At 44.7% G+C, this 22,070-nt stretch overlaps 1 protein-coding gene across 2 annotated transcripts in view; it reads left to right on the top strand.

The window, feature by feature from the left end:
- Positions 1–22,070, top strand: part of RXRG (retinoid X receptor gamma) — a 111,811-nt gene that overhangs the window by 16,136 nt on the left and 73,605 nt on the right. The window contains exon 1 of one of the 2 annotated variants that reach the window (XM_049881110.1): positions 19,025–19,074. The exons of the other annotated variant lie outside the window; for it this stretch is intronic. Within the exon in view, the coding sequence (XP_049737067.1) occupies positions 19,026–19,074 (49 nt within the window). The 5' untranslated portion in view covers position 19,025. Of the gene's footprint in view, positions 1–19,024; positions 19,075–22,070 lie in introns of those variants that run through there. 2 annotated transcript variants of the gene reach the window in all.

Here is a 22,070-nt window from a genome sequence, read left to right as displayed (position 1 = left end):
ATGACTCATTAGACTGTGCACTCCAGAAGGGCAGGAACAGTTTCTTATACCTCTGCCTATCCTTTGGGCCAAGCACAGTATCTTGCATGTGGTAGTTGATCAATAAACGTTTACTGAATCTATTGGGATATATGTTGTTTTTGTTAGGTTCTGTTGAGTCAAACCCAGCTCATAACAACCCTATGTGACAGAGTAGAACTGCCCCATAGGGTTTTCTAGGCTGTAATCTTTTTCCTAGGCAAAATGTTGAACGGCATAGAAAGCATTAAAAGAAGATGGGGGAATATACAGAGTCACTATACTAAAAAGAATTGGTCAGCATTCAACCATTTCGTGATCAAGAACCAATGGTATTCAAGGAGGATGTTCAAGCTGCACTGCAGGCATTGGTGAAGAACAAGGCTCCAGGGATTGATGGAATACCAACTGAGATGTTTCAACAAACCAGCTGCAACACTGGAAGGTCTCACTCGTTTATGCCAAGAAATTTGGAATACAGCTACTTGGGCAACCAACTGGAAGAGATACGTATCTGTGCCCATTCCAAAGAAAGGTGATCCCACAGAAGGTGGAAATTATCACACATCATTAATATTACATGTAAGTAAAATTCTGCTGAAGATATCTAAAAATGGTTGCAGCAATACATTGACAGAGAACTCCCAGAAATTCAAGCCAGATTCAGAAGGGTCCTGAAGTGAGGGATATTGTTGCTGATGTCAGATAGATCTTGGTTGAAAGCAGAGAAAACCAGAAAGACACTTACTTGTGTTTTATTGGCTATGCAAAGGCATTCTACTGTGTGAACCATAACAAATTATGGATAACATTGTGAAAATGGGAATTCCAGAACACTTAATTGTGCTCACGAGGAACCTGTACATAGATCAAGAGGCAGTCGTTCAAACAGAGCAAGGGGATACTGTGTGGTTCAAACTCAGGAAAAGTGTACGTCAAGGTTATACCCTTTCACTAACCTGTACTCTGAGCAAATAATCCGAGAAGCTGGACTATATGAAGAAGAACGTGGCATCAGGATTGGAGGAAGACTCTTTAACAATCTGCAATATCCAGATTAAACAACCTTGTTTGCTGAAAGTGAAGAGGACTTGAAGCACTTACTGATGAAGATCAAAGGCCACAGCCTTCAGGATGGATTACACCTCAACATAAAGAAAACAAAAATCCTCACGACTGGACCAATAAGCAACATCATGATAAACAGAGACACTATTGAGGTTGTCAAGGATTTCATTTTAGTTGGATCCACAGTCAGTGCTCACAGAAGCAACAGTCAAAAAACCAAATGACACATTTATTGTATTGGGTAAATCTGCTGCAAAAGACCTCTGCAAAGTGTTAAAAAGCAAAGAGGTCACTTTGAGGACTAAGGTGCACCTGACCTAAGTCATGGTATTTTCAATTGCCTCATATGTATGTGAAAGCTAGACAAAGAATAAGGAAGGCCAAGAGGAAGTGACACCTTTGAATTATGGCGTAGGTGAAGAATACTGAATATACCATGGACTGCCAGAAGAATGAACAAATCCGTTTTGGAAGAAGTACAGCCAGAATGCTCCTTAGAAGTGGGGCCGGTGAGACTTTGTCTCACATAGTTTGGACATGTTATCAGGAGGGACTAGTCCCTGGAGAAGGATATCATGCTTGATAAAGTAGAGGGTCAGAGAAAAAGAGGAAGACCCTCAATGAGATAGATTGACACAGGGGCTGTGCCAATGAGCTCAAACATAGCAATGGTTGTAAGGATGGTGCAGGACCAGGCAGTGTTTCACTGTGTTGTACACAGAGTTGCTATGAATAGGAACTGACTCCATGGCACCTAACAACAACAACAACAAATGTTTGCAGAAGCAAATCACCAGTTTGTTCTCTCACAAAACCACTGGGTGGGTTCAAACCAATACTCTTTTAGTTAGCAGCCAAGCACTTAACCATCATGCCACCAGCCAAAAAAAAACCAAACCTGTTGCCGTCAAATTGATTCTGACTCATAGTGACCATATAGGACAGGGTAGAACTGCCCATGAGGTTTCCAAGGGGTGGCTGGTGGATTTGAACTGCTGACGTTTTAGTTAGCAGCTGAGCTCTTAACCACTATGCCACCAGGGCTCCTTAAAAAAAAGGACGCACCTACAGCTCTACTGCTGTACAATTGGAATATTGTAGTGCAAACGGAATACTTCTTAGAAGCAAGGATGGCAAGACTACGTCCCACATACTTTGGACATGTTATCAGGAGGGAATAGTCCCTGGAGAATGACATCACGCTTGGTAGAGGGTCAGTGAAAAAGAAGACCCTCAATGAGATGGATTGACACAGTGGCTGCAACAATGGGCTCAAGCATAACAAGGACCGTGAAGATGGTGCAGGGCCGGACAGTATTTTGTTCTGTTGTACATAGGGTCGCTATGAGTCAGAACCAACTTAATGGTGCCTAACAACAACAGCTCCCCTGCAGGTGGATCCATCCTGCCTCCAGATAACCACACACTGTTGGCAGCTGCGGCTAGTGTAAGTAGTTGTTTTCAGCGAGGGCCATGGGGTTAACCTTCAAAGGGTCTACTTGGGGATGATTACAGGGCTCCAAGGAACCTACTGGTACTGTGTTTTAAACACCACTGGTAGGGCTTTTATATGTTTTCTTATTTTTGCAACTACCACTCACATTTCATAGCTGAGAGCACAAAAGCTCAGAGATGTAAACCTATTTCCTAAAATCATATGCATTATACATAGCACAGTGGGGATTTGAACTCAGATCTTCTAATTCCACAGGACACCTGCTTTACTCTATGAAGGCATATAGAGAACCAGCAGGATGGAAGAGGAATGAGATGGATTTCCACGAAGAATCTTTTTTTTTTTAATTGTACTTTAAGTGAAAGTTTACAAATCAAGTTAGTCTCTCATACAAAAACTTACACCTTGCTGTGTACTCCTAGTTGCTCTCCACTTAATGAGACAGCACACTCCTCCTCTCTACCCTGTATTCCCCGTGTCCATTCAGCCAGCTCCTGTCCCCCTCTGCCATCTCATCTCACCTCCAGACATAATGGAGAATCTTGATGGTATGTCTTTTCACTGACCTTTGAGGGACGTCTTTTCACTGACCTTTGAGGGACGTGAAAAGCAGATGGTAATTCAATTATCAAGGGTGGGAGGGAATTGATGGGTAAGAGATCAGTTCATTAATGGGATGAAATCAGGGGTGAATTATCTAATAGAAAAGGTCAGAATGGTGCTTACCTTGCTGACCAGAACGTGACAAGTTCACGTTTTTTCACCACATCAAAGATTCTGCTTCTAGGTATGACTGGCATCTGCCTCTCTCCCAACCCACAGCACCTTCCTACAGAATCAAAGCCTCTTCTCAAATTTACAACCCGTGGCAGGAACGGATGACTCAGCAAGGAAGGTAAGCGCAGGCTTACTTGTGTTTACTTACTAACCCGTAGTAAACAATTTCTGTTCACTATAGTAAGTAAGCACAAGTAAGCCCATGCTTACCTTGCCTATTGGATAATCTGCCCCTGGATGAAATGCTGTCGTTGGGTGCCCTCGAGTCAATTCCAACTCCCAGCGATCCTACAGGACAGAATAGAACTATCCCATAGGGTTTCCTAGGCTACAGTCTTTACGGGAGCAGATTGGCAGGTTTTTTCTCCCACAGAGCCACTGGTGGGTTTGAACTGGTTCATTCCAGTTCAACCCCCTGCTGAGAATTTACATTTCCGCCCCAGGTATGCTTAATCAGTCTCTACAGTTTAACAAGCTCCCCAGGTGATTCTTATGCATAATAAAATTTGAGAACCACCGTTTTACTCGTGGAGGCCTCGTGGCGCAGTGATTAAGAGCTCAGGCTGCTAACCGAAAGGTTGGCAGTTGAATTCCACCAGCCGCTCCTTGGAAACCCTGTGGAGCACTCCTGCTCTGTCCTATAGGGTTGCTAGGAGTCAGAATCAACTCGAGCAACAGGTTTGGTTTTGGTTTTTGCTCTGCTATTGGCTCTCAGAATTGGTCCCTAACCAGCAGTATTAGCATGTCCTAGGAACTTGTTAGAAATGCAAATTCTCAGCAGGGGTTCGAATTGGATCCAGCCAGTTCAAAGCCCTGGTTCAAACTAGCGACCTTTGGGTTAGCAGCCAAGTGCCTAAAAAAAAAAACAAAACATTGCTGTTGAGTTGATAGCGACCCTATAGGACAGAGTAGAACTGCCCCCATACAGTTTCCAAGGAGCACCTGGTGGATTTGAACTGCTGACCTTTTATTTAGCAGCTATAGCATGTAACCACTATGCCACCAGTGTTTCCCAGGCTTAGTCTAAAGTAATTCAGATGATTGGACTCTTGAGGGGCTGAGCCCAGAGGTGCTCATTAAACTCTGGTTTGGAGTTGCAGGCTTACAGTTTTTTAGGAGGCGAGGGTACCAAGCTTTTTGTTTGTTTGTTTTGTTGTTCCTCAGCTTCTTGCCGTATGAAATCAAATGTATGGCATTAAAAAAAAAAAAAAAACCACTGCCGTTGAGTTGATCTGACTCAGAGTGACCTTATAGGACAGAGTAGAACTGCCCCATAAGGTTTCCAAGGAGCGCCTGGTGGATTTGAACTGCAGACCTTTTGGTTAGCAGCTGAACTCTTAACTACTCTGCCACCAGCGTTTCCGTACGGACATAAGAGTTTGTGATTTGTGATATACCAAAGGCAAGATGTTCTGCTGCTATTCATAAGGTTTTCACTGGCTAATTCTTTTCAGAAGAAGACTACTGGGTCCTTCAGGGTTGTATCCTTTCACCATACCTATTCAATCTGTATGCTGAGCAAATAATCAGGGAAGCTGGACTATATGAAGAAGAACAGGGCATCAGGATTGGAGGAAGACTCATTAACGACCTGTGTTATGCCGATGACACAACCTTCCTTGCTGAAAGTGAAGAGGACTTGAAGCACTTACTAATGAAGATCAAAGACCACAGCCTTCAGTATGGATTGCACCTCAACATAAAGAAAACAAAAACCCTCACAACTGGACAAATGAGCAACATCGTGATAAACAGAGAAAAGATTGAAGTTGTCGAGGATTTCATTTTACTTGGATCCACAATCAACAGCCATGGAAGCAGCAGTCAAGAAATCAAAAGACGCATTGCACTGGGCAAATCTGCTGCAGAGGACCTCTTTAAAGTGTTGAAAAGCAAGGATGTCACCTTGAAGACTAAGGTGTGCCTGACCCAAGCCATTGTATTTTTAATGGCATCATATGCATGTGAAAGCTGGACAATGAATAAGGAAGACCGAAGAGGAATTGATGCCTTTGAATTGTGGTGTTGGCGAAGAATATTGAATATACCATGGACTGCCAAAAGAACCAACAAATCTGTCTTGGAAGAAGTGCAACCAGAATGCTCCTTAGAGACAAGGATGGCGAGACTGCATCTTACATACTTTGGACATGTTGTCAGGAGGGATCAGTCCTTGGAGAAGGACATCATGCTTTGTAAAGTAGAGGGTCAGCGAAAAAGAGGAAGACCCTCAACAAGATGGATTGACCCAGTGGCTGCAACAATAGGCTTGAGCGTAACAAGGATTGTAAGGATGGCTCAGGACCGGGCAGTGTTTCATTCTGTGGTACACAGGGTCGCTATGAGTCGGAACCGACTTGATGGCACTAACAGCAAAGCAAAAACAAATCTGAGGACTAAAAGATATTTTTGTTTAAGACTTTAAAGCTGTTTTCATTGTTTTTTCTGATATTTTTTAAATGTAATAGGTAGCCGTAGTAGAGAATTCGTAAAAATATTGAGAGGTTCGTAGAATAGCAATCACCTAAAAATCTCATGACCCAGAGTCAACCATTGTTAACTCTGATTTATTTCTTTCCAGTCTAAAGAACATTTTTGAAAAAACCCAAAGCTATGTTAAATTCACATAAAATATTTAAAAGAATCATATGCAATTCTTCCTCCCCCCCCCCCAGGCATGTTTGATCCTAATGGAGGAAAAGAGGAATCTAGCCTTTTCTTAAAAATCCCATAGGAAAGGAATAGTCATAGCCACCCATGATACCACATTCGTACTCTAGTGGACCCCACAGCCGGGTAGCCGGGAGGCCTTTTCCTCTTCTTAATCTTAAAACAACATCAACAACAAAAACCTTGCCATTGATTCAGTTCTGACTCATAGCGACCATATGTGTTTCAGAGTAGAACTGTGTCCCATGGGGTTTTCAAAGGCTGTGACATTCAGAGGCATAGTGGGGGGTGGGGAGGGGGGGTTAGAGGGAGGCATTTGACAGGGGGAGCTAGTCCCGGAGGCCAGCTGGTGACTCACCCCTCACCGACCTAGTCAAGGTGGGGGGATTACTCCTGGGTGCTCATATGCCTCTGGTGACATTTCAGACGTAGATTGCCAGGGCTTTCTTCCAAAGCACCCTGGGTAGGTTTGAACCAATAACCTTCTGGTTAATAGCTAGCTGAGTACTTAACTGTTTGTGCCACCCGGGGACTCCATATAAATCCCCCCTTATTTTACACGTGCTTCCTCTTGAATAACATCTATGTCATCCAGATTTTGCATGTGCTTTTATTTTTAAAAAAAAAAAAAGCCATCGGGATTGCCGGTGTAAGTAAATAGCACCCAAAAATCTAAGCATGCCCCAGGTACCCTGCAGCTGGTGGGGCCCAGCCAGGAGGCGCAGGAAGTAGCATGATTTCGTGCCCCATCCCTTTGCTGCTTACCCCGTCTATCAGTGCTTGCCTATCCTCCGCCTCCCCTGAATGGGTCCCCACACCCCCTCCTCCCATCTGCAGGCTCCCTGTTCTTATCAAAACCACTCCTCTTCTCCAGATCATGTAATGCCCGTTACCATAGCACCCGGGTACTTCGCCTTATTAAGACAACCTCTTTATTAGTAAGCCCCCCTCCTCCCAGGAGGCCAGACTCCTCAGAGCCCATATGACAGGATGATGAGTCTATGTTTCCAAGGCTTAGCGATGTGTCGGGGTCAGTACAGCCAGGCCCCGAAAGCGTGGACCTCCTGCCCTGCTCACAGGCCGGAGCTCACTGCAGAGAGGACTGAGACTCTCACAGCCATGTTCCCTTCTCCGCCTCTCCTTTTCATCATGCGCTCGTGATAATTATTCATATCACTGCACTGCGTGTTTCACAAAAGGCTTTCAATACATCCCCTCTTTCAGTCCCCACACACTCCTGGGAACTAATAATTTTGCACATGTTTTAAAGGCTGAGGGAACAGTGGAAACTGATATTCAGAGAACTATGACTTGGTCAAGGTCATACCTACACTCAGGGGCAAAGCCAGGACCGAAAGCCAGACCCTGAAGGCTCTTTACCTCCACATCTCTTACCATAGACCAACAGGCAGGTAGTCAAACAGGTGGATCGTACTACGTCTTTTTGCAGAACGAGTGTTCACTAATTATATCTGGATTTATTGGACTAAATGTACTTTTGACTCATATGTGTTGCTACTACCCACCGTCAGTGGGCTTTGAATTGCTTTCCCAGTAGAGAATACATTCAATAATTTTCTTTTTTTTTTTTGAGCATCTACTATGGGGAAAACACTGTAGTAAGTGTTAGGCTAACACACAGAGGAGTCCTACACCTCCTACACCCTTAAAGACAGGAAAGGGTGGATGAGAAATATTGTGTACATACAGCTGTAACCCAGCCCATAGTGTAGTAAATGCCATGTGTCCATTCACCGACTATCGATTGCCTACCGACTGTGTACCAGCCACTGGGGATTCAGCAACGAAAAGAGAGCTCTGGGCCTTGCCTTCATGAAGCTTTCTATCTGTGGAGAGAGGTGGACTTTAAATTAACAGTTATACAAATAATTATTTAATTATAATTGTGATTCATGCTGGCAAGGAAGAATAGGTGTGCACTAAGTATAGACACAGAGGTTTGACCTTGGCCAGGGCGGGAGGATGGGATCTGGGCAAGGAAAGCATCCTGAGGAAGAGACTTTGATCTGAAGAGGTGTGGTGACCCAGACCAGAAGGAAACTAAGCTCTCTGCCTCATCACAGCTAGGCCAAGCCCTTGGTGGAGGCATGGACCAAAAAGGGAAGGCAAGGGGTACGAGGGATGGGTTTTTAGCAGCAGCAGGTTAAATGTCATCAGTCTGTGGGTATGCTTCACGTTGCAGAAACCCAGGCCACACAGCTAAACTAGCTGCAGATCAGAAACAGAGAGTTACACGATGGTGGGGGCGTAGTTTTAGGAGCAGGGGGTTACAGACAAACAGACACAGAGAGACAAAGAGGGATACAGAGAGACACACAGGAAGAATGAGGGGAAGAGCTAGATGGAGCGACAGAGAGAACACCTAGATGGGGAGAATCAGGAACAGGTGGCATTTAGGATGCCTGGGGGAGGACCAGGTGGGATTCAGCTAAGGGGGATGGATAGTGGGGAAGATGGCAGCCCAGGAGGGGAAGTGGTTTCAGAAAAAGCAGGAACAAAGAGTGAATGTGCAAGGTGTGTTTGGGGAACAAGTGTGCTGTGCGCTTTCTGGAGGCTGGAATGTGCTCATGCACGTGGAGGGTAAGTGGCTTGGAGAAGTGGGCTGGGTCCCCTACGGGCCTGTGTGGGCCAGGAGGAGCCATTAAAAGTGTTTGGTCTGAGGAGTCACATAGGAGCTGGGCATTAGGAGGATTAATCTGTCAGGGTGCAGGATAGATGAGGAGGGGGAGCACAGGCCCCCCTTCCCTCGCTGCCCCGCCTCCATCACAGCACCTTCCTGGTCCGGCTGCCACCATTGGCAAACCCATCAATAAATGGAAATTTTTAAAACAGTGTCCTCTGCCCACCCAGCAGTGGAAAAAGAATGATTAATTTTTAGCACTAACCATTCTATCGTTTTTCTTAATTACCAGGCCTGATTGGTCCCACAGATGTCTGGAAAGGGTATATCCCTGTCCCTCAAACAGTTGGGGAAATAATGGATGTTCAAGAAGTCCTTGTTGGATTAATCAGTTTTTCTCCCTTTTTGCCTTTGCATTTAGTGACCTTGAGTCCTGGGAAGCTGTTTCCATCTGCCAGGGTGTCAAGGGGAAAGTGTGTCTGTTGCTTTGGACATCTCCATCTCTGCTTCAGTCTTGGCTGGGGCGGGGCAGGGGCCGGGGAGGGGGTGGTGCTGCAAAGACTCTAGATCAAAAGCATCAGTATAGGACCAAGTGGCCTCTTGGAAAGGGGAGGGTGTCACACTGGTTTTACCCACAGGCTTGGATTTAGGGACAAAATGCTCCAGTCTCTAAATATCTGTGCCCAGATATATCTCCACATCTGCTGATGTTTCTGAAATTTCATGGTAAGAGTCACTGGTGTTTGGGCAACTTAAGAAAGACTGTAGCATTCTTAGCAGCTGCTCATGGCAGCCAGAAAAGCCTTCCTCTGCATACCATTGCACAGGAAACTGTTTTTAGATCCCTCACCCCCAATGCCAACCCTTCAAATCCTCTAGCTCCATCTCTTTAATTGGAGAGGGAGACCTTCTGGGACTGGTCTCACTGGGCTGTGCCTCTTCACCTGGCTGTCTGGATACGAAATGCTTTGATTTATTTCTGGCCTTTGGGCCACTTTCTCTCAACCAAGTCTTTCCAAGATTTGTAGCTTCAGGCCAGTGCCAACTCACTCCAACCTTTCCTCCACACCCAACCCATTTTCTAGGACCCCCTTCTGACCAGAGCCTGGGCCTCTTGCTGTGGAGGCGAGGAGGGAACCAAGCACTGCATCTCCAGGCAAAGTGAAGTATAGTACAATGAGCATGGACTTAGGAGTCAGAAGAATTGGTTCCTAGTCTTGACTTCACTGCTTAATAGCTGTGGCTTTCAGACATCGGTTAGGTGCTGACCTTGCAGAGTAACCAGGAGGCACCAATCAACATCCCTGGCACTATAAGCCGGCATACCCCATCAGGATTTGCCCTTGTTCAGATACCATTCTCTAAGGCTGTGATTCTCAAAATTCCCTGCTCCTTGAAATCATTTGTGGAACTTGTTAAAGGGATACACGTGCAGGCACTACCCAACCCCAAAGATTCTGGTTCAGGGAGTTGGGGTAGGGCCCGGAGCCCTGTGTGTTTAACAAGCCTTCCTGGTGAGTCTGATGGAAATGGCTCCTGGACTTACTGAGCAGCCCAGTGCAGGGGAACATCTTAGAGCCTGGCTTCCTTTTCCTCCCACCATGCCACTGATTCTTCCGTGGTGGATACCAGCCAAACTAGGCCTATTCTGTCTTTTCAGGCTAACACAATAGACTAAATACAGAGATTTCTCAACTCTAATATCACCAAACAGCCTGACTTTAAGAGCTCCCCCACTTTCCCCCAAGTCAACTATTTCTCCACCTGTAACTATTTCTATTCATTTTTGGTACTGGACAGAGTCATCCAAGTACTGGGAATTAATGCCCAGTCTCTCAATTCCTTCTGCAACTATGGGCCTTTTGGCCTTTGGGTCACTGCCTGGAAATGAGATGGCTGACAGAGGGGGCTATACAGTATTTGGCTTTCTTCAGTAAGAGAGGAAACCCTGGTGGCATAGTGGTTAAGTGCTACGGCTGCTAACCAAGAGGTCGGCAGTTTGAATCCGCCAGGCGCTCCTTGGAAACTCTATGGGGCAGTTCTACTCTGTCCTATAGGGTCGCTATGAGTCGGAATCGACTCGATGGCACTGGGTTTGGTTTTGGTTTTTGGTTCAGTAAGAGAACTATGTCTCTGCCAGTCACTAACTCTAAAAGTCTTACCAGTTATAGGGAAAATCGTTACAGCAAGGTAAATCTTCATACCCTCATATCTAAGGTTCTTTCTGGCAGCAGCTTCCTTGAATTTTGTTTTTAACACTACTTTATGCCCGTTTATGAACGGCCTATAAAGCAGGCTGTAGACTCTCAGGTGTTGCATACATTATAACTCATACATGCCAACTCATGGCAACGCCGTGTGTGTCAGGGTAGAACTATTATTCTCCACAGGGTTTCATTACTATGGCTTGTCATTGCAAGACCTTCTTATAATGTAAATGCCCTGAAGAGACCAAGCTCAGTTTTGCCTAAGTCATCCTTTGTGACATTGGCATGTTTTCCTCAGTGGATCTTTGGAAGGAATGACATAGTGGCTTTTTCTGCCATACAGAGCCCATCCACAGGAGCTCACAAATGAAAACTGAGTCAGATATAACATATACTTGCCCTTATGCAAATATAGCTCTACAAGGAGTGAGGGCCTTTGGCTTGTGCTGAGGTTCCTGGTGAGGTCCATGAAGTCCCTGTCTGCCCCACCCAGCTCAGCTGCCAGCAATGATAATCGACCTCCTGCAGCCACTGGACAGTATATTTAGAGCCTCTTACCCAAGAGTGAGTGGGATCTGAAAATAGACTGCTTTGCCTGTGTGTGATTGGGTTGCAGCCTCCAAATCTACACCTGAATACATTTAGCCAGTTGTCAGCATGTAGTGGTTCACAAAAACTGTCTGTTCAATAGAATTCCAGTGGTAGTGGTTTGGTCTTTGGGGCTGGGCTTCACTCTAGCATTTCTTCCTGTCTCTTAGAGACTTAACCAGGCTAATGCTGAAATGCTAACGTCTACCTCTTTGAATGAGGCTCGTTGGATCTGGACCCAATCTGGATTAAAGTGTCCCATGTTTACACCGCTGGTCCCTCTCTTGAGGGGACCAGATGTTTTCCCCTGGTCTCAGCCCGATTCTTCTCTCAACATGATCACAGTTGTTTTGTATCCAGAGGGCTCCCACATGCTCTGCAGCTGCAGATGAGTTGATTGCGACAGACAGGGTTTTATGAACATCATCATGATGTTGTGGAAAACACATCTGGCCGGGAGCCAAGAGATGGAGGTATCTGTGCAACTGTTCCTTGTACCTTGAAAATTTTATGATGTTATTTAGTTCGGAGCTAAGGGTGGATGAAGTTACCCATAGCTTATAGCTCCATGAAGGCAGCATCTAGCCTAGGCTGAATATATAAATGAAGGATTGCTTCATCTATTCAACAAGCATTCGTTGAGCACTTGCTGAGTACAACACAAAATTCTAGATACTTTGATAATGCACAGATGAATAAGAGATTGTCCCTATACTCAAGAAGTGTCCAGTTTAACAGCTAGTGAGGATACAATGGAAAAGTAATCTCGTGCTGTAACACACATTTAAGCAAAATTTTGGGAGAGCAGTGGTAGTAGTAACTATAAGGGAAGACATGACAGGGGAGAGGACCTTTAGGTAGGACCTTTAATGGGTAAGATTTTGACAGCAGTAGGGCTGGGGTTTGAATATGCCACACTGAAGGATACAATATGAGCAAATCTCAAGTCAGCACATGCTAAGTCTACGCAGCAGATGGCCCTAGCCACCACATCCTGCTAAGCAAGAGCTTCTCAAGTTTATAAGCCCTGATGTGCATACTAGCAGGCAGGCAAAGTAGATCTTACTGTACCTTGGAATTGTCTTGGGAAACTCTTTCTCATTTTCTGTTGATGGATCTTTCTTAGCTTCTTGTTATAGGAAGAAGACTCTCTTCCCTTAAGTCAAGGGTTTCCAAAATTGTCAGCACATTAGAATCACCTAAAGTTCTTTCAAAATTCCAAAATCCAGACCACAAACCCAAATCAATTCTATAATCTCTGGAGGTGATCAGAGGCATTAGTAAATTTTTAAACTTCATAGGTGATTCCAATGTGGAGACAAGTTTGCAATCCACTGCCTCGAGCCAAGCCTCACTCACTCAGTTGATTTAACCAGTAAGTGGAGCAATTAGCTGCTATAGAAACTTATGGTTTGCTGCTGAGCCATGAATATAGCTTGTGCTTTTGGACCAGGCTTTATGGAAATTCTTCAGTTTTTGATGATACCAGTAACCAGTACCAGTTGCTGTCCAACTCATGGCAACCCCATGTGTGTCAAAGTAGAACTATTGTTCTCCACATGGTTTTCAGTGGCTGATTTTTTAGAAGTAGATTGCCAGGCCTTTTTTTCTGATGTGCCTCCAACCTCCAACCTTTTGGTTAGCAGCTGAGAGAGTTAATTATTTGCACCACTTAGGGACTCTGCTTTTGATGATAGCTGAGATGGTTCTAATTTAAAGCTAATCAGCACTCTTTCTGATTTAGGCACCTCATTTCTGTTCACAAAGGATCTCAGTCACTAAGAGTGATGAATTGTGCTAATGCCAACACCAATACTGTCCACACATGAGTCTGTGATTCCAGAAAAAGGAGCCCCTGCAAATGGAATTTGGGCTGTTAAAAATTTCTGGAACAAAGGAATAGGCACACTCCTCTCCTCATGCCCAGTGCCCTGGAGCTGACTTCAGGAACTCTCAGCATAATCAATAAACTTTTATTCACTCACCCATCATGTATTTACTGGGTTCCTACTACATGCTAGACTCTGTTATGAAGGCTGTAGAGGCTACGAATGAATCAGACCTAGTTGCCAATCAGTTCGGGTTTGTTGCCTGGGTTTTTTAGATGCTTTCATGATAATAACATAAGAAGGAACATCTTGAGAGCCTCAGAATGCTCCCAGCCACAGACGATGGGAGTCTAGGGGAGGGAGAGAGTAGTCCATCCACAGGGCCACCAGAAAGCCTCCATAGAATGGCCTTCAGGAACGGGTAGTATTTGAACAGAGATCAGAAGAGGCAGCTATTCTGAGCAGAGGAGCAGAATTTAGATACACATGAAGGTAGATTACTAGGGGTGCCTTGAAAAATGGTGAGCCATTGAATTTTACCAGCATGGGAAGGGGAGACAAAGCCAGAAAGGAAAGTTTTCCAGTAGTGCAGCATCCAAAGGTGACATGACAGGTCAACCGCAGAGTCATGGGTGAGACAATGGAACAGTGGAAATCTGGAAAGCCGTATCACCTAACTGGGAGACCAGAACTTTTTTACCCCAGCGCCTAAAATGCACTGAGCTCGTTCCTTCCCCAGGGCCATTCGGGCTACTCTTCCCTCTGCCTGGTACACCTCTCCCACCTCCTCCTTTCTTCCCACACTCAATCCTACTCATCTTTTAGATCTAAGGGTAACCATCATTTCCTCAAAGAGGTCTTCCTTCACTCTTGAGTTTAAGTTAGATTTCACTTCTATATTCTCAGAGCATTCAACTACTTTCCTTCATAGCACTTATTGCAGTTTATAATGATACACTTATTTATGTAACTATTTGCTTAGTGTCTGTCTCTTCCATCAGACTGCATAAGCTCCATGAGGTTAGGGACTACATGTATATCTATTTTGTTCTTTAAGGTCTGTCAATCAGTGTTGGCTGAATGATAAATGAACGAATGATGACAGCAAAGAGAAAAAACAATATATAGGAATACATACACACACCATACAAACACACACACACATACACTGGAAACATATCAATAGTGAGAGAAGGATTAAGATCTGGTGAAAGACACATTGGCTGGGAGCCAGAGTGAGGGGCCAGGGTTTCACAACCATTTCTGCCACTACCCAGTTGTGAGACCACATCTAAGACCCAGTTTGTTAGAATGACTGCCTTTCCTTCTCTGACTTCATTGCCTTGGTTTCAAATTCCTCTTTTATAAAATTGGGGTAATGAAATCTGCCCTACTTAACTCCAATATTTGGAAAGCACATTGAAATTTATGTACTGTTATATAGGTAGAGTAAGGCACACATATAAAAATATTAATCCATAGCAGCAGTATAGAGATATTGCACCTACATCCTATTGGCAATTGTCAAATCAAAAAAAAAATTTTTTTTTTGTATCTGTTACAAACGATACTTACTTATTGTGGTTATTGGTCAAAATTTAAAAAAATTTAAGACCAGAGGTAAAGCCACTTAGTTTGATCACCAGGGTAAATATAAGCTATTGGCTGGGTCTGTCAAAACTACCCGTGAAAATTCATCCCCTTTTTATTTACTCAGGAGCACTAACGGCTTTAATAAAAGCAGAACGTGTCATTTAAGAGGAAAAGATAATCAGCCTTGACGAGAAGTGAGCCAAGAATCCTTATAAATGAATTAGCTGATTCCAACTATGGACATTGAGCATTTGGTTTTTTCATTTGACATCCAAGTGAGAATTCGGTAACAGGTGGAGACACTAGAGTGGCTGAAGCCAGCGCGATTGTCTGTGAAGGGCTTAGGTTAGAAATACCAGATGGTTTGGATAATGTTGTTATATCAATAATGGTCTTAGACAAGACACAGTGGTGCCAAGCAAAAAAAAAAAAAAAAAACTTGGATGGAAGAGAAAAGTCACATTCATTTCTCTTGAATTTTAGGCAAAGTTTTTGTTTTGTGACTGGGATGTTAAACCACACGGGACGGTATCACAGGGAAAGCAGCCTGAGGTGTCTTGTATATTATAAGCTTATCAATCATTTTTTAATGTAAAAATATTTATTAAGCACCTACTGTGTGTTCTAGCCTTTATGTGGGAAAATAAAGACATGTAATATACAAACACTACCTTTGAAGAGTTAGCAATCGTGTTATGAAGACAAGATATACTCAAAACTCAAAGGAAAGGTATATAACAGTTCAGTCCCACTGCACTGGGGATGCCTCAGGTCATATGTTGCAGGTGTCATCTGAACACACTGGGCAATGAGTTGTGTCAGACTGAGGCTAGGGTGAGATCTTTGTGGTCATGGTGGCAACTGAGCTGGGACTTGAGTGATAGGTAAGAATTTGACAGGTAGGAGAAGGTAAACAGGCGTGCACAATGAACCAGAGGTTGGAGTGAGCATTCCATGGTCTCACAGTGAATGAAACAGCCAGGCCAGAGGGGGCAATCAAAGGAAGCAAGAAAAGAAGAAAACATTAATTTCTTGTATTTGTATAGAATTTTAGTGTGCAAAAAACACATATCCAACTTGTATCACTTATGATTCACACACACATACACACACACACACACACACTCACACGAAGAGACATCTCAGTGGGGGAGGCAGCCTGGGTATTTTCCCCAGAGGTTAAACGAGCTTGCCCAAGGTCGCACAACTGGAGAGTAGCAGAGCTGTATGTAGCCTGGGTCTATGATTGCTGCCCCAGAGTGCTTTCCTCTACATGAGCTCAAAGGTGGGTGGAGACATGATGGTGAGGCCTTTTCATGCCAGGTTTAGTAATCTGCATTTTATTCTGTCTGGAGATAAAGAAGTAGACAATGTACCTAACTTAGCAAAAAGGGAAGAAAGGAGAATCTGCCACAAACCACCAACAAACATATCATCATTGACCTAGGACAAAATCCTAGAACGGGTTTTTTTAAAGGGTAGTCTTTGAATACTTGGAAGAACCCTTGCCAGCATGGGTTCACCAAGAAGCCAGTTGTGTTGAGATAACTCCTTTCGTTCTGTGATAGGTGTACCAGACTTAGAGAAAAATGTAGTTGGTACATCGGCAAGGCATTTGCTTCATATACCTCAGGGAGAAAATGGACAGTTATAGAATGGATGGTGAACTAGTTTGCATTAAATTTTGAAGTTAAAGAAGATGTTAGAACTCATCTAGCTCTGCTCTATCATTTTGCAAATGAGAAAAAGGAAATAAGAAGTAGTGACTTGCTTAAGTTTACGTCATCATCGAAATAACTTACACATATCAAACATTTACTGTATATTTGGCATATTTCTAAGTGATTAACATGTGTTGACACATTTAATCCTCACAATAATCCTGTAAGTTCACTGAGGCCCAGGGAGATGCAGTAACTTGCCAATATCACAAGGCTCTAAGCAATATGGGACTGGAATTTGCACCCAGTGGGGCTGACTCCTGTGTGGGTGCTTTCCCTACAGATGTAGCCCCTCCAGGCCAGGTAACTAGTCAGTGGCAGAGCAAAGTGCCAAAGGTGCTAATGAATAGAGTTTCTAGCGTGCATGCTATAAGATATCTTGCTATGCCCTTTTCAACATTTTTATCAGTGACTTGGATAAGCTATGGACTACAGTTCATCAGATTTGCAGAAGTCATGAAATGGGGGGAAGCAAAAGAAATACACTGGATGACACAAGTAAGATCCCCAAAGATCTGGGATGATGAATGAATTAAAGTTTTCATTTCAGAGGAATATAAGAAGACATTGCATATCAGCCCCCAGAGCATTTGGCCAAGAATGGGCTGAGGAATATGTATAATAAGGAACACAAATGGAGGGGGGTTTGTCAAGTTAGTTCCACATGAATTAACATGTGGGACTGCCCCAAAACTAATACCAGTGAGTGGTCCTCTCTACCTTGACACTCTGAGAACTCAGCAACCAGCCAAGGGAGCCTGGGTGCTCCAAGGTCCTTCACAGCAATGGCCTGGGCCTTTCTTCCTACTCCTGGCCTGCTCTTGCTCTGGCCCCCACATTGGTCCCCTCCTCCTCTTCCAGCCTGACCTTGCTTCTGCTTCTTAGTTTTTGCCTGGGGTTTCCTAGTATTGAATCTTGACTTTTTCCTATGGGGCCCCAATTTGACTTGTCTCTCGGGTTCTCTGTGTACCATACGGCATCAGAAGAAAACCTCTCAGTCTGCTTCAGCCCCACAGAGCTGAGTCCCTGACATTGACCCTTGGAGAGTGTGCTAAGAGCACCCTCATGGCCCTGCTGACACATATACCGTGAGGAGAAGACTTGTACCGTGTCTGGAGTATTACATCCAGGCCTGCCATCCCCCCACCCCACCATGAAGGTATTTAGTAAATTGAAGTACATTCATAGGAAAAGGATAGGTTGTGAATAGACTTGGATCTTCTGTGATACATGGAATGATTGAAGCTGCAATGACCCGGGAGATCGCACTATGAAAGACTCCATGGGCTTCTCAGTTTAGACCAGTGGGCAGAAACTTTAGGGAAAAAGGGCAGATTTCAGCTCAATAAAAAAATAGGTGCATGGTAACAGCTGTTTGGAGATGGAATGGGGTAGTAGTGGGGTCCCCCTACTAGAAGTGTTCAAGCATATGCTGAGTAGTGGCTTCACAGACATAAACATCAAGGGGCGCTTAGGCTATTTCATCTGTGGGTTGGTTCCATCCAAGAGTCTCCGGGTCAGTGACAAGCCAGCGGTGCCTTTTAAAGAGGTGGCACAATGACAATGGTGTATAAGGCAGATGTGTCCCTCCAGGGAAACATCACAGAATGACCACCACATGGAGCCAACACCTCCTCCCTACCTTTAAGTGTCCCATATGGGTGAGTTCGGGCTCCCACCACACTTGTTTGGGCTTCATTGTTAGGACACAGACAAACTCTTCCAGCCACTAAGGCAGGCAGGAGAGGCCCATCCCAAATGTGAGGGCCATTCTATTTTGGTTTTCGGTAGCTGAGGATTGGTCTCACACTTCTGTAATCTCCTGCTTATGAAAGGGCTTTGTTCTCTCTTGGTCCCCACCCCCACCCCCTTTCAACAGATCAAATACCAAGTGCATTGGACAGATAGACGCCCGAGTGAGAAAATGCATTTTAATAAACCCCCATTGATTTTTGTGGGTGCGAGTCAAGGAAAAGTCACCTAAAGACTCTTCCATCCCCTGCTACCTCCCCCCGCCCCTCCTGACCCACTCCGGGGCGGTCATACATCGATTGGCTTCCTAGATAATAGATTGTGCCACTGGTAGGGACCTCCGGGGACCAGCCAGGAGCTGGAAGAGTTGCACGCATCCAGCCCAGCCCTGAGTTAATCTAACTAGCAACAGGATCTCCAGCGGCGGCGGTGGCGGTGGCGGCAGCAGCATTATGCGTGATTACTGACAGGCACCAGCTGCTGCTGCCACAGCCGTCTCGAACGCACTATGTGGACTCTCAGATCTAGAGGCAGATTCCTGACTAATCCCAGAGGGCTGGCCCAGCCTCTGTTCCTGGGGCTGCTAGGAAGCGATGACCACTCTTGTTAGCCCAAGTTGAAGAGAGTCCAGCTTTGCCTGGGAGCGGGGAGAAGCTGTGATATTTAGAAGACAGACAAGAGAGAAATATGAACTGAAGAGTAAACATGTATGGAAATTATTCTCACTTCATGAAGTTTCCCACCGGCTTTGGTGGTAAGTATCTCACTCGGACTTCACTGTGTGGACCGGTCTGGAAAGACGGAGAGGAAATTGGGTAACTGGATTAGTGTTGAATTAAAAGGGGAGAATATACGTTTATTTGCATATATAGTGCTTCTCTGTGTGAGAGTCTGTGTCTATGCACAGAGAGAGAGAGAGGGAGAGAGGGCTGGGGCAGGAAAGTGGGTTCTGTAGGTGAGGTTGTGCTTTTCTGCAAAGGCGAGTGAACAGAAAAAGGAATATCTAAGGACAGTGCCTTAGCCAACATACTGAGAATGTCTGAGACAAAGATAGACTAAGAACATTGTTATAACCCAGTGTGTTGGTGTGGGCATGAAAAGTGGAGGAGTTAAAGAGAAATTACCATGCTTTGCCTATTATTCAACTTGTAATGGAAAAAAATGTGATCAGAAAGGTTTTATCTATATGAAGGGTCTCTGGGATACTTCGTAACAAGAGTTTTTTTTTTAATTTAAAAGCAGCTTTCCATATAATTGGATTTGTAAAAAGAAAACATAGCACTTTAATTTGCCAGGAGGGTTTTCTTTCCTCTGTTTTCTTCCTTTTGATTTGCTAATAGCCTCTTTTCCCCAACTCTGCTGTTGACCCCAATTCCAAAGCAAGGGCTCCTGCTATCATTTCCATTCTGGGGTTGGGATCTGGATGGACAGGAGTCTGGGGTCTTATAACAGAGAGCTGATAAACGGATGATGCAAGTCGTCAAGCCAGGCAAGGCAGTCCAGTCATCCTTCAGAGAGGCTTCCGGTTCCAGAGACTGGGTCCTCAGACTGCCTTCACGCCCAGGCAGATCAGCCAGAAGGATCCCTCCATTCAGTGATAGGAACAGTGCAAGCAGGCATCCAGCTTTGAGTAAATGGACAAACAGCTGACCAACTGGCCTCTCACTTGTCAGTTGGTGGCATGTAGCTTGTATTCTTGGAGCCAAAGGGCAGCTTTTGCCCTGTGGATGTTGGCAGACAGGACAAGACAGAAATTCCCGTAAGGTCTTGAGAACTGCAAAGTCTCTGCTCCTCTGACCTTCTCAGCGGACAGATAGCCAATTCATCTGAAGGCTTGGGTGTGAAGGCTGCCTGCTTTGCTGGGCAGAACACTTGGTGGGGCACGGCAGAATATTGCAAGGTGGACGAGGCCCCCTGCCTGGAGGTGTCTGGCCAGGTGGTTTGGTCATTCATTGGGTAGTTTTTGTGAGCCAAGTGTAGTGCTAAGTGCTAGAAATACAATATGAATGAGACACAGTCCCTGCTCTTGGCCAGGGGAGGTTGGTTAAATACATTTTAATACTGTAAGGTGCATGCTATATATATAAAACATATATAGAGAGAGAGAGTCGCTATGAGTCGGAGTCGGAATTGACTCAATGGTACTGGGTTTTTGTAGTGCATGCTACCTGGAAGGTGTGAGGAGGGAGCTACCTGGACACAGGGGAGGGGCCCCACGGGAAGGTTCCTGAAGAGGTAATGTTTAAGTTATTTGGCCCAGTCTGGTGATGTGGCCGAGGGAGAGTGGTGGCCAGTAGTGTGACCTGGACATTGGTTCATAATTGGGACCTGGGTGTGAAAATCCTTCTCAGCTCCCATCTCTGCCCCATTCATAGATTTGAGAATCACTTTTCCTTCCGAGTTCAGTTGACTGAAGAACGTGCTTATCCTTGGCCAGATTCTCGGGACCCCTGAGCTCTTGAAGGATATGGCTTTGTTAATGCCAAGGAGGCCCTTTGAGACAAGGTTGACGGTGGAAGATGTACGAAGAGAGCTAAGATATAGACTAGAGAAAGAGGCTTAAAATTCTACCGGGACTGCTGCTGAAATTTCGGAATGTTAGCACCCTAAGGGGCCTGAAGGAGCTTCTTAGAACTCTTGTTTTATATATGTGTAAAACTGAAGCCTAATGGAAGGCAGGGACTAGTCCAAAGATACGTGACCTTGAGTGGTCGAGCCTTCCTGGAGAAGCCCCTGACTCAGATCTGTGATAGTATTGCTGTAATCTGATATGGTGAGCATAAGAGAGAGAGGGGGAAACAGAGAAGACAGACAGAGATGGAACAAGTGAGCTGAGTTTGGCTGAGTTGAGCCAACTGCATGACCTTAGGCAAGATACTGAACCTCTGTGGGCCAAGCCTCAGTTTTTAATCTCTAAAATGGGGTGTATAATCTCATTTTTAGATAATAATTGAGAATTAAATGACTAGCCTGTGAAAAAGCAGCTACTCTGGTATGGTCTATCTACTGTACTTAGTATTTCATAAAAGTTAATACTTTCATCCTTCCATTTTGCTCAGATACTAACACGCAAACTAATTAAAAATCAGACATTATTGTTGAAAAATGAACTAGGAATCTGGGAAAATAAAATTAAACCCGTTCTCTCTGGCTTAAATTCCCATAATTGTAGGAGCCGTGTATTTAGTGTAATTAGGTTTCAGATAGAAGGAAACATAACTGTGCAGCCAGGGAAGAACAAAGTCCATGTAACATTGGGGACAGAGGGGAAAGGGCCATCTAGGTTGTTTAGATGTCTCTCTGGAATGTTACTTTTCCTTGTCGTTCCTGAGGGAAGAAAACGATTATTTTTGTTTCGTTCTGTTGATGTTTTCCATTTTGTTTGTAAGTGCCAGTTAAGAGAAGGCTGAAACACAGCCAGAAGACTCCTCCTCCATCTGCAGGGAACCCTGTCTGTCCAGGACCAGAGACTTGCAGTGATGAGGGAGGGTGGGAGTAGGGGGGCCCACCTGCAGGCACGGTGAAATCTGAGGATTGGTGTACAGGTCACCTGCAGCTTTGACTTGCCTTTGCCCCAGCGCAGCGAATTATGCTGCCCTTATTAAATGATTTGGTGTAGAACCCCTACCCATAATTATCTTAGCAAATGGAACCACCGAGGACCCCTGTGATTTGCGTGACGATCTCCAGAGGAACCAGCGTCACCCTTTGGAAATAATACCTGGGATTTGTGTCTGGGGCTGTGCTTAC

The sequence above is a fragment of the Elephas maximus genome, chromosome 3, assembly GCF_024166365.1.
Source record: "Elephas maximus indicus isolate mEleMax1 chromosome 3, mEleMax1 primary haplotype, whole genome shotgun sequence".
NCBI classification, from domain to species: domain Eukaryota; kingdom Metazoa; phylum Chordata; class Mammalia; order Proboscidea; family Elephantidae; genus Elephas; species Elephas maximus.
Note: the sequence above shows the minus strand (reverse complement) of the source record. Positions and strands in the feature narration are given on the sequence as shown.